General features: G+C 40.2%; 1 protein-coding gene across 21 annotated transcripts in view; it reads left to right on the top strand.

Annotated features, from left to right (window-relative positions):
• The first annotated feature begins 9,067 nt into the window (after positions 1 to 9,067).
• IDO2 (indoleamine 2,3-dioxygenase 2) overlaps positions 9,068 to 12,980 on the top strand; it is a 69,291-nt gene continuing 65,378 nt past the window's right edge. For all 21 annotated transcript variants that reach the window (XR_012416387.1, XR_012416388.1, XR_012416381.1 and 18 more), the window contains exon 1: positions 9,068 to 9,199. Coding sequence is in view for 6 of the 21 variants with exons in the window: in XM_005563151.5 (XP_005563208.3) it covers positions 9,101 to 9,199 (99 nt within the window). In the remaining 15 variants the exon portion in view is untranslated. The remainder of the gene's footprint in view (positions 9,200 to 12,980) is intronic.

A 12,980-nucleotide genomic window follows, 5' to 3' on the forward strand; every position in this document is an offset into this window, starting at 1 on the left:
ACTTAATTCTTTCATATGCCTCTTACTGTCCTAAAATATACACTAATCACTTGATCAAAACAATGAATCTAGAGACAGGTACTATTACTAGTACTCCTTTTTCCTATATGGGAATTGATACTCAATGTAGTTCAGTAGTTTTCAAGAGCCACACGGCTATGACAAAGTAAAAGATTGAACCCAGGCAATCTGACTACAGAATATTTCAAACCACTACACAGTACAATCTCCTCTCTAGGAAAATTTTCTTTTACAAGGGAGCTAGATTTCTTTTGAACTTTGCTATCACAGTATAGGATAATTGACTGCACAAGTCTCTCCTCAAATTCCCAACTCATGCATGACTTTTTATTATGTTGTAGCAATAAGAGAGCAGTGGAGGTAGAGTGGAAGAAGACTTATTTTTGTCCTCATTACTGCTATGTGGAGCAAGGGCCCAAGTTTTTGAAAACAAGAGCTCAGAGGCATAGCCCTGGCCTTGGAAGATGCCCTGGAGACGCTGAGGTGGTTGCACTTTTGCCATAGGAGTGGCAGCCAGAGAGCTGAGCCCAATGAATGTAGAGGCTGGTGCCTGGAAATATTGTGACTTGCACAGAAAGAAGATGGAAAATTTTAAAGTTGGAAATCTGCCTGGTAAGGGATCATTTGCTGGTGTCTGCAAAACTAAGTCCATACACACTAGTTTGGAAATTTCGGTCCAGATGATAGTTAAGAAAGCAATGAGAATACAGAGAGTCCACAATGAGATGAAAATGCACTGCCAGTTGAAACATCTCCTACACTGGAGCTTTATAAATATTTTAAAGACAAGGATTGGATTAGACTTGATATTAGAAATGTACCATAATACAGAAGGCAACACACACGTAAAGAACAGAATGAAAACCTTCTTAGGGAATGAAGCTTAATACTTCACCCACCAGGTCATCGCAAGAATGTTGCATTTTCATTATTATGGTAAGTACACTGGTAACTTCTTTTCTAACCTTGTATGCATAATGTAACATCAAGACTGACAATTTGGGGCTGGCAACTCAATTGGAAAATCACTGTTCTCTATTGTAAAATTCCTAATTATGTTTCCCTAGAAATTGCAAAGTGCACATGTACTTGCTTTTAATGTTTGGTCCATGGACTGAACGCTTTGTGCATTACTTTTTTTTTTTTTTAAGACAGAGTCTCACTCTGTTGCCCAGGCTGGAGTGCAGTGGCATGATCTTGGCTCACTGCAACCTCTGCCTCCCAGGTTCAAGCGATTCTTCTGCTACAGCCTCCCAAGTAACTGGGATTACAGTTGCTCACCACCACACCCAGTTAATTTTTGTACTTTTAGTAGAGACGGGGTTTCACCATGTTGGCCGGGCTGGCCTCAAACTCCTGACTTCAAGTGATCCACCTGCTTTGGCCTCCCAAAATGCTGGGATTACAGGAGTAAGCCACCGTGCCCAGCCTGTGCATTACTTTTGAGGCCACATTTGACAATGGCACAGTCAAGAACACTAAATGAAGTAGTATTGGAAGATTATGAAATGGCAATTGTTTTGGAAGACAGCAAACCTCAAGTATGAAACCACCATCAAGTTTTCAGACATGTACATTATGAAGTATTGTACCTTCTTTAACTATGTGCAAGTTAAAATCAGTCATAACTGAAAATCAAAAGGGCGATAGTGAACATACTTCATTCAGAAGAAGTATCCACAAAACTTCTAAAAGAGGTCTTAGTATATCCAGGGATGAAGATATGATTACAATGTATTATCCACATGATGGAAGTTTTCTCTTGCTGATAGAATGCATCCAGCTACTAACATCAGTAAGTACAAGTTTAACAGTATACCAGAAACATACTGGAGGAAATATGAATATGCTTCCAGATTTATTCTACCTATAGGATCTGTCTCTATTTTATAAGGCCATCTATTTTACAAGGTACTGTAAATGCATTTTGATGAAAAAAATTACCCTGCTATTGATTTTGAGGTCTGGTATTATGATAGAGCAAATACTATCCAAAAGAGATTTAATTCAAGTCGTTGCAAAATCTTGGAAAATTTGTGAGAAATCTTACACATTGAAAGGAGGAAGAAAAGTTGGTAGCTTGAAAATGTGTTCCACTGTGAACAATTCTCTGCAAATCTACCCCCAAAAGTCAAGGATGCTGACAGGCTGAAGAAAGAGGCTAGCAAATCTAGTTTCTCAGAAAAAGAAAAATTAATAGGGACTTATGAACTGAAGCCGTTTGAGATGAGATGCCCTGAGATGAGTTGGTGGATCCTCACACTATTATCCCCAGACCCAGGGCTTATATACCATAGGGAAAGACAATTGCAGTAATTTGTTTAACCGCAGGATTTACAGCAAGTACATGCTCTTAAGAGTAGATTAAGTAATAACCTTAGAGGCATTCCTAGAACTGGAGTTAATCAGAAGTCAACATGGTGGATTAGCATCCAAGATGGAGTTGCTTTAGCCTCCACAAAGAGAAAATGAAAATATATTTGGTCAATGCTAATTAGGCGTGTTCCATTTGTTTGAAACTGAAATCTATAATTTCCAAAGAAGAAAATAAAAGTGGGCCGGGCGCGGTGGCTCAAGCCTGTAATCCCAGCACTTTGGGAGGCCGAGACGGGCGGATCACGAGGTCAGGAGATCGAGACCATCCTGGCGAACACGGTGAAACCCTGTCTCTACTAAAAAATACAAAAAACTAGCCGGGCGAGGTGGCGGGCGCCTGTAGTCCCAGCTACTCGGGAGGCTGAGGCAGGAGAATGGCGTAAACCCGGGAGGCGGAGCTTGCAGTGAGCTGAGATCCTGCCACTGCACTCCAGCCTGGGCGACAGAGCCAGACTCCATCTCAAAAAAAAAAAAAAAGAAAGAAAAGTGGAAGTCGTCCTTCCTTTTTGGTATTCATAGACAATCTGGCAGTGTTAGGCCCCTAAGGGCTTATCACCTTCTCCTTCTGTGGGTCAAACTTTGCAGTGAGAGGAATGACATCTTTTAAAAGAATAATCATGACTAGTTTAATCATGACTAGTTCATCTTCTCTGCAATAGATACTCATATTTAACATATCTATTGGCATATTACAAAGAATATGATTTCACAGCTACAACTTTGGGACAAACTCCTTTTCTGGCACTCTCAATGATCGCCTTCCAAAATCATAACAGCTTTTGAATTCTATTTTGTGGAAAATGTTGTTTGAGCGACACAGTAAACTCTGTGGATCTCTGTAGATACAGTTGAATGATGGCTCCCAATTTATCACGCAGGCAGGATTATATTCCAACAGTTATATTTCACAGAAAGGCAAAATAACTAAGTATAGAGAAAATGAAAAATTTCCATTTTTCATTTTTACATCAAACAGAAATTACAGTGTCTTTCATCTCTTTAAAGTTTTCTTATCAAAATACTAGTTTTCATCAATTAAAACTTTATTTAGGTAGATATATTTCATAAATAACCTTTTATTGGCTTAAAGGGAATGATTTTTCTGTAATATAACTTTCTATTTCAGGAAGCTTTTCTATGAGAACTTAAAACTATACCAAATTATCTTTTTCTTTTGTTTTTGAGACAAACTGTCACTTTGTCACTCAGACTGGAGTACTGTGGTGTGTTCCTAGCTCACTGTAGCCTTGAATTCCTGGGCTCAACTGATCCTGCTACCTCAGGCTCCCATGGAGCTAGGACTACAGGCATGCACCACTACATCTGGCTAATTTTTTATATTTTTGTAGAGACATGGTCTGGCTACGTTGCCCAGGCTGGTCCCAAACTCCTGGCCTCAGGGAATCTCCTGCATCAACCTCCCAAAGTGTTGGGATTACAGGTGTGAGCAACCATGTCATCTCAAAACATGTGTATTTTAATGAGACAACAAAGATCAAGGGAACTTTAGTCCTTACAATGTAATGATCAAAAAGTGAAATAGATAATCAACATAACATTGCTTATAGACCATGCAAACAAACTTACTGCATTTGTATATTTGTAATGAACTGTTTTATAAAAACAAAATGTAAAATGTGTGTATTTTACTTGCGCTTTTATTGTTTCCCTACTTCTTAGACATGTTAAGAACTATGGAAAAAAGATATGGGAGTTTGTGAAAATTTAAATAATTTGTATTTATATTACAAGAAACAGATATTAGAATATGTTTGTTTTATATTTCTTTTGTAGCAGAATTTTCTAGCCAGGCATGGTGGCTTACACCTGTAATTCCAGCACTTTGGGAGGCTGAGGTGGGACAATCACTTGAGCCCAAGAGTTTGAAATCAGTGAGGGCAACATAGTGAAACTCTTATCTCTACAAAAACTTCTCTGTCTGTATCTATATCTATATAAAGGAATTTTGTGAGGAAAACTATATATTTTTTATATATATGAATTTTCTCGGGAAATATATCTGCAAATGAATTTTATAAAATATAACATCACTTTATCTTTGATTTATTTCATTTAACAATTATTTTAAAGTAACATACTAATAAACTCATTTTAAAAACTGCTATGACCATAAAACTATTAGAGATAACATAAGAGAAAATCTAGGTAACCTTGGGTTTGTAGATAACATTTTATATACAACACCAAAGGCACAATCAAAGAAAAAAAATGACAAGCGCTGTATCACACATCAACATTAAAATGTGATCTGGGAAAGACATCATTAAGAGAACAAAAAGACAAGCCACAGACTGGGAGAAAATATTTGCAAAAGACATGTGTGATAAAAGACAATTATCAAAATATACAAATAATTCTTAAAACTCAAAAATAAGAAAATGAACAACTCAGTTAAATAATGGACAAAAGATCTGAACAGAAACCGCATCAAAGAAGAAATAAAAGTGGCAAGCATATGAAAATATGATCTACATCATATGCCATTAGGAAATTGCAAATTAAAACAATGAGATACCACTACATTTCTACTACATTAGTGAAAATCCCCAACACTGACAGAACTCAGTGCTGGTGAGGATATGACGCAGTAGAAATCCACACTCATGCCAGTCACAGTGGCTCACGCCTGTAATCCCAGCACTTTGGGAGGCTGAGGGGGCGGATCACGAGGTCAGGAGTTTGAGATCAGCCTGACCAACATGGTGAAACCCTGGTTCTACTAAAAATGCAAAAATTAGCCGGGCGTGGTGGCACACGCCTGCTACTTGGGAGGATGAGGCGGGAGAATTGCTTGAACCCGGGAGGTGGAGGTTGCAGTGAGCCGACAGTGCGCCACTGCGCTCCAGCCTGGGTGACAGAGCAAGACTCCAACTCAAAAAAAAAAAAAAAGAGGCTGGGAATGGTGTCTCACACCTGTAATCTCAGCACTTTGGGAGGCCAAGGTAGGGCGGATCACTTGAGGTCAGGAGTTGGAGACCAGCCTTTCCAGCACGACAAAACCCTGTCTCTACTAAAAATACAAAAATTAGCCAGGAGTATTGGCGCATGACTGTAGTCCCAGTTACTCGGGAGGCTGAGACAGGAGAATTCCTTGAACCCGGGAGGTGGAGGCTGCAGTGAGGGGAGATCGCACCACTGCACTCCAGTCTGAATGACAGGGCGAGACTGTCTCAGAAAAAAAAAAAAAAAAAAGAAAGAAAGAAAGAAAGAAAGAAAGGAAGAAAAAAAGAGAAAATTCCATGATGCAGTCTTTAGGTATGTATGTATGTATTTATTTATTTATTATTAAGTATAGTAAAATAAGGAGGGATAGATGTCATGGAAAATGTCAAGAAAGTAAAAGGATTTAAAAAAAAAAAGTAGGCTGCAATGTCAGATGTTTGAAAAGTTAATCAAGGAAAGGACTTAAATGTCCCCATTGAATTTAGGAAGAAAGAAGTAATTAATGAACTGGACAAAAACACTCAGTGTACCAGTGTTATCGATTTAGAAACTGAAACTAAGTATATCTGATATTGCTTTTAGGAAACAAGTAAATGATGCCCTAAAAAGTTCAACTGTGACCATATATTTTTTTTCTTTTTCTAATTTCTCCTTGGCCCATTTCCAAAAACCCTAATACCCCGACTGATAGAAATGGATCCCTTGCTGTGCACTGGTACTACCGTGACTCATGGAAAGCTGATCACGGAACACAAGACACCAAAATTCCCAGCCTTACTGTTAGGAAAGAAAGTTTCTGAGCACAATTGTGTCTAGTCAACTTCCTCTTAGTAAGAAAGAGGCCAGGCAGGGCTTCATGTAGGGTATGGCCCTGTGTTCCTTACTGGAGGGTAAGTTTCTGGGGCTGGGAGTAAAGCAGTGTGACCGAAAGCAGTACAAAGTTCTACCTGACAGGCAGACCCCGGTCCTACAAATATGAGGTCCATAATGAGACTGAGAGATCATCTATCCAACAAATATTTATTGAGCGCCAGATATTGGGCTCGTGGCTAAAGGAAAATACAAAGTTGGGTTGGATATGGGTTCTGTTTTCAAGGAGCTTATAATCTAATAGGAAAGATGAGGTTACTACATTAGTAACAATCAGACCGGATAGAACTGGAAGTGTGATGCAAATGAGGTACAGATTGACTGTAGAATTTTGCAGAAAGAAAACAATTTTGAAGAAGTGTTCATGGAAGTATTAGCTTTTGAGATGTGTCTTAAAAGATAAGTGGGGTTTCTGTTGAAAACATTCAAAACTCTCTCTTCTAGCTATTTTAAAATATACAATATATTATTAACTATAGTCACCCTACTGTGCTATAAAACACTAGAACTTATTCCTGCTACCTAACTATAATTTTGTACCCACTAACCAACCTCTCCCTGTCCCTCCTTCCCCTATTCATCCCACCCTCTGGTAATCACTGTTCTACTCTCCCCTTCCCAAAACAAAGAAACGATCACTGTTTAGGTGATGGAGATGTCAATTACCCTGATTTGATCATTACACATTGCATACATGTATAGAAATATCACATGCAACTCTTAAGTATATACCATTCTTATGTACCAAATACAAATAAAATTGAAAAAAAAACTTTGGCTGGGTGCAGTAGCTCATGCCAGCACTTTGGGAGGCTGAGGCAGGCGGATCACCTGAGGTCAAGAGTTCCAGACCAGCCTGACCAACCCGGTGAAACCCTATGTCTTCTAAAAATACAAAAATAAGCCTGGTGTGATGACAGGGGCCTGTAATCCCAGCTACTCAGGAGGCTGAGGCAGGAGAATTGCTTGAACCTGGAAGGCAGAGGCTACAGTGAGCTGAGATCGCTTCACTGCACTTCAGCCTGAGTGACAAAGCAAGACTCCATCTCAAAAAAAAAAAAAAGAAAAAACTTTAAAAGAGAGAAGTAGAAGTAGAGATTCGTTGTGGTGACTGTCAAGAAAGTATTTTGCAAAGACAGTGTGAATAGCTAGACCAAAGAACAAAATACTAGTTATTTCAGGAGCAGTAAATCATTTTTGAGGGCTTGAGCAAAGGTCTTCCTAGAAAGGTGCTTAGAGGTCAAATTTTGGACATAATGCCAGGCAAGGTGGCTCATGCCTATAATCCCAGCACTTTGGGAGGCCAAGGCGGGTGGGTCTCCTGAGGTCAGGAGTTCGAGACCAGCCTGGTCAACATGGTGAAACCCCATCTCTACTAAAAATACAAAAAATTGGCGTGGCGGTGGGTGCCTGTAATCCCAATTACTTGGGAGACTGAGGCAGGATAATCGCTTGAACCTGTTGAACCTGGGAGGCAGAGGTTGCATTGAGCAGAGATCACATCACTGCACTCAAGTCTGAGAAACAGGAGCAAAACTCTAGGACTAGAGCCGAGGTATGCAAAAAAAAAAAAAAAAAAAAAAAAGTCGAGTATTTAGTTAAATAATTTGTTCATGCTGTAAAAAGTAAAGTAGAGGTTCCTCTTCAAAGACTTTCCTCCCCGTCTCATTAGGAGTAAATAGTAACTTCTCTTAGAAACAAAATTTATTCAAAGACCTGTGCTAACATTCTTAAATATCTGCTAGCCGTAATAAGGAAATCAATGTATACTATGTTCTTAGCTCCCATAATTTAGCCTAAATATTTGCCCTGGCATGGTTATACTGGTCCAAGCAAGCATTAGGTCATAGCCTGTTCGTCTTCCTTATTTAAAAGTGTTTTTATCTTTCTCAGCATTCCACAAGTTACTTCCTCCTTCCTTTGTTCTCCTCTACCTTTGCCTCTCTTAAAAAGTTCTAAATTGCTAAGCAATTGGGACAAATACAGAATGTGAGGTCCTGTTTCAGCCAATGGAAACCAGACATAGCAGTAGGGTGGACATATCAGGTTATAAATGGCCCTGTCTCCTTTGTTCGGTGTACTCTTGTGGCAAAATTGCTGGTGAGTGTACCTTTTCTGCAGGAAGTAAAAATGGCCTTACTAAATAAATGTATGTTCAAGTGCTATTTCTTTACGTCACGGAGGAACAAACATTTCAAACAATGCTATTATCAAGTTTGTTAGTATTTATTATCTCATTTGCTAAACTCAAAAAAAAAAATCTGTCTTTAACATGTTCAAATATTTCAAAAAGTTACTGTGCTGTTTCTTAAAATAAATCCATTGTAATCCTAGACTATCTTGCTCAAACTACATACAACACCCTCTGAGCTTCTGGCAGGCCCTTCCTCCCCTCCCTGCTCACCAGAGATCACTGAAATAATTGTCTGCATGTAACTTCTAATTTTGATAGTTTACTCCACTTGGAGTAACTCTGACCCATTTGTCAAAGTTCGCAATGGAGCAGGTTCCTGTTAGGGGACAGGTTTGATGAACCACGACCACAGGTCTATTTCATTTCTCCTTTTCCAATGGGGAACAAATTTGTCTCTGGGATTAAAACCACTTTTCTCATGTTGGTCTGTGAGAGAAAATGAGGGAATTTCTTTGAGTTTGTTTGATTTGTCTGTTTGTTTAATCAGCATTTTTAAAATTATTTACTCAGCCCTGTCTCAGAGATAGTCCATGACGATCTGGAATTCAACCTCAGGGCAAAGTTCTCCCCTGTGCTTGAGACACTGCGCAACTAACTGGAACCAAAGGTGTTTAATATATTAGGCACAGTAGATTCTTCAGTGACATTTTCCATGCAGATACTTCAAGCAAAATAATGGAGCCCCGAAGACTGAATGTGAAGACAGCAGTTCCATTGTCTTTGGAAAGATATCACATATCTGAAGAGTATGGCTTTCTTCTTCCAGATTCTCTGGTAAGGATAGAGCCTTGGTAAGAATAGGTCAGAATATGTTTCTTGAGATGTTGGTTGGTTTGTTTTTAAAAAATGTATGTGATTATTAAGAGACGTGCAATATAAATATCAAGTTGTTTAGCTGAGAAAGAGGCTACAAAGAGCATAGATGATCATTACCATCAAAAGAGAAGTGACAGATGCCATAGAGAACAGGTCAAATGGAATATTTTTTGTTTCAATTTCTTTTGACTAGATTGTCAGGCAAGAGAAATTGTAAGCAAACCTGTAGTTATCAAGAAAAAGAATGAACTTAAATAGAGATAAATTATAAGAACAAATATAGAGCCTCAGCACCTGGGATATGGCACTTCCAAGTACATGAGCTAAGGTCACAGCAAGACTCAAGCCCCTTCAACAGAATACCTGGAATTTCTCTGTTAAATATTTTCTCCTTTGCATGACTACTTGTTTATAATGCAGATCCCTCCAGGAGCATTTACTTATAAACTGTCCTGGATCACTACCATGATATTTTGATGTAAATTAGTTTATCTTGACTTGCTAGTGGGAGAAAAAAGATAACATGAGGAAACTTGGGTGCTTTCAGGGTTGATAGGAAGGATTAAATCTTTGCAACAATTTCTGAGAAGGGGAAGGAAACCTTGCTAACAAACAATACCTCTTTCTTAATTGGGCAACAAGAGTGAAACTCCATCTCAACAAAACAAAACTAAACTAAACTAAACAAAACAGCTCTCTACTCACGGAAGCAGCAGAATTCTTTTCTTTATTTATATCACTCCGGTAACACTCAGAAGTAGACAAGCCTCAGTGTAGGTATTCAGTAAAAGCCCATTGAATTCTACACTATTCTTTAATCATAGTTAAATGGCAAATTGGGCTGGAGGGTGGAAGTGGAACTTCTAAATTACTGCAATGACTGCAACATCGAACCGCTCTCTCTCTCTCTCTCTCTCTCTCTCTCTCTCTCTCTCTCTCTCTCTATATATATATATATATATATATATATTTTTTTTTTTTTTCCCGAGATGGAATCTCTTTCTGTTGCCCAGGCTGGAGTGCAGTGGCACTGTGGGAAATGGGAAAGTTCTTCTTCAAAGATTATAAAAAGTCACTATTTCTTACTATAACATTGCTAGCCACTATTAGTGGCTGTCCAAATCAGCTGTCGTAGCTTGCTCTGACATGCCTGGACAGAACTAGAAAAGCCCCAGCCCACAGTGCATGTCATTCCTTATTTGAGATGCTTCCTTAACTATCCCTGGGCAACTTGCTTTTCTTTCTTTGCTCTGTTCCTTTACCCAATTAAAAACGTTTTAAACTAATAGCCAATTGGGTAAAGTGTAAAATGTGAGGTCCTATTCCAGCCAATGGAAGCTGGACACAGCAGTAGGGTGATGTGTCAGGTTATAAATAACTCTGCCTCCTTTGTTTGGTGTGCTCTCGTGGCTGGACAGCTATTGAGTAGCACCCTTTCTGCAGAAAGTAAAGCTCCCGTTGCTGAGAGATCATTTGTTCCCACGTTCATTCTTTTACTGTGACACCAAAAACTTCATTCCTAACAGCATGATCTCCGCTCATTGCAACCTCCACTTCCTGGGTTCAAGGATTCTCCTGCCTCAGCCTCCCAAATAGCTGGAACTACAGGCATGCACCACCATGCCCGGTTAATTTTTGTATTTTTAGTAGAGAGGGGGTTTCACCATGTTGACCAACCCAGTCTCGAACTCCTGACCCTCAAGTGATCTGCCTCCCTTGGCCTCCCAAAGTGCTGGGATTATAGGCATGAGCCACCGCACTTGGCCTGGACCCCAAAGTTTTTAACTGAGTGGTCTTGGCCCTCACTTAGGATGTAATAACAATAATAATAATAATAATAATTAAAAGTCAAGAGTTATAAGCAGAACCAGTTCTGCTTTTGCTACTCATGACTTTGAGGAAGTCATTTCCTCTGGATTTCAGCTAGCTCAAATGTAGAAAGAGGAGGTTGACACCTGATGGTCTGTAAAAACTTTGATAGTTTTAATGCTCTAGGCTTTGGACCACAACAGATGAGAAAAACAGTGTTGATAAGGGCTAAATGATGAAACGGATTTGCATTACAATTTGAGTCCTAAGTAGAATTAAGAAAGAGGTATTGTTTGTTAGTAAGATTTCCTTCCCCTTCTTAGAAATTTCTAATGGCAGAGTCTCTGCTCACCACAACCTCCACCTCCCGGGTTCAAGAGATTCGCCTGCCTCAGCCTTGGCAAGTAGCTGGGAGTTACAGGCCTGTGGCACCACGCCCAGCTAATTTTGTATTTTTAGTAAGATACAGAGTTTCTCTATGTTGGTCAGGCTGGTCTCCAACTCCCGACCTCAGGTGATCCACCTGCCTTGGCCTCCCAAAGTGCTGGGATTACAGGCATGAGCCACCGCTCCCGGCCCAGCTGTTAGTTTTGAAATCAAATTATAAATCTCCAAGTAACTCCAGCATCAGTAGTAATGACAGCGGGGATGCTGATGAAAGGCTCCGTTTTCTGGGGTATATATCCTGGTTCTTTGTCTCCACCGAGAAAAGAATTCACGACACGGATACACACGAGTGGATTTAGGAGCTGAAAGTTTAATAGACATAAAAGAAGAGAGAGAGAAAACGCTTCTTTATGCTGAGAAAGTGGGTCGCCCAAGAGGGTCTGCTTTGCGGTGGAAGGCAATGGATTTTGTACAAAGGCTTGACGAGGCGGTGATTGATTTACATAGGGCCCAGGGGATTGGTTTGATCAGGTACGTCATTTACATAGCCGGGGAAAAGACTGGCCCTCCCACCCTAGTCTTTTATTATGCAAATACAGCCTCCACCTGGCGGCCGCGGGGATACCTTTACACGTGGTTTTACCTGGAGGCTGTCATGATGCCGACACACCTGGTGACAAGGAAAAGAGTGAGGGCCGGGCGCAGTGGTTCATGCCTGTAATCTCAGCACTTTGGGAGGCCAAGGGGGACGGATCACCTGAGGCCAGGAGTTCGAGACCTGCCGGTCCAACATGGTGAAACCCCGTCTCTACAGGGGGTTTACGATACGAAAATTAGCTGGGTGTGGTGGTGAGCACCTGTAATCCCAGCTACTCAGGAGGCTGAGGCAGGAGAATCGCTTGAACCCAAGAGGTGGAGGTTGCAGTCAGCGGAGATCATACCACTGCACTCCTGACTGGGTGATGGAGTGAGATTTTGTCTCAAAAAAAGAAAAACAGAAGAGAGCATAATCTCCATATTGAATGTTCCTGGCTTCCAGGTACAGCTGCTGTCGTTTACATATGAAAGCTCCTAGTTTACAATCTATCAGGCTGCTTTCAGTTAGAGAAGAAGTGGTTTCAGGCTGCTTTTTATTAAAGGAAAAATCCAGTGAGACCTCTTTCACCCTTTCTAGCTGCCTACAAATAATTTCTTAATAACTCCTGTATTACTATGCACAGTTGGGTTGTGGTCCAGAGGACCAGACTGTTTCCTCTGACACTGCCACTAGGTTGACCAAGTGTCCCTATTTGTTAGGTACCGGATGGACTCCTGACATGCAAGACTCTCAGTACTAAACCAGGAAAGTGCTGGGACAATTTGGGTGAGTTAGTCACCCTAAGTTGCACTTAGTAGCTCTTGTGACTTTGAGTGAATCACAAACATCCCCTAACCCTCAATTTTCACATTTACTGAATGGAGATCTGATGCCACCTCCACCAGATTCCTATGGAGAATGAATGTGAAAACACTTTCATAAATCCAGTGTAAGGACCAGAAGCCA

Source organism: Macaca fascicularis, chromosome 8 (genome assembly GCF_037993035.2).
Source record: "Macaca fascicularis isolate 582-1 chromosome 8, T2T-MFA8v1.1".
NCBI classification, from domain to species: Eukaryota; Metazoa; Chordata; class Mammalia; order Primates; family Cercopithecidae; genus Macaca; species Macaca fascicularis.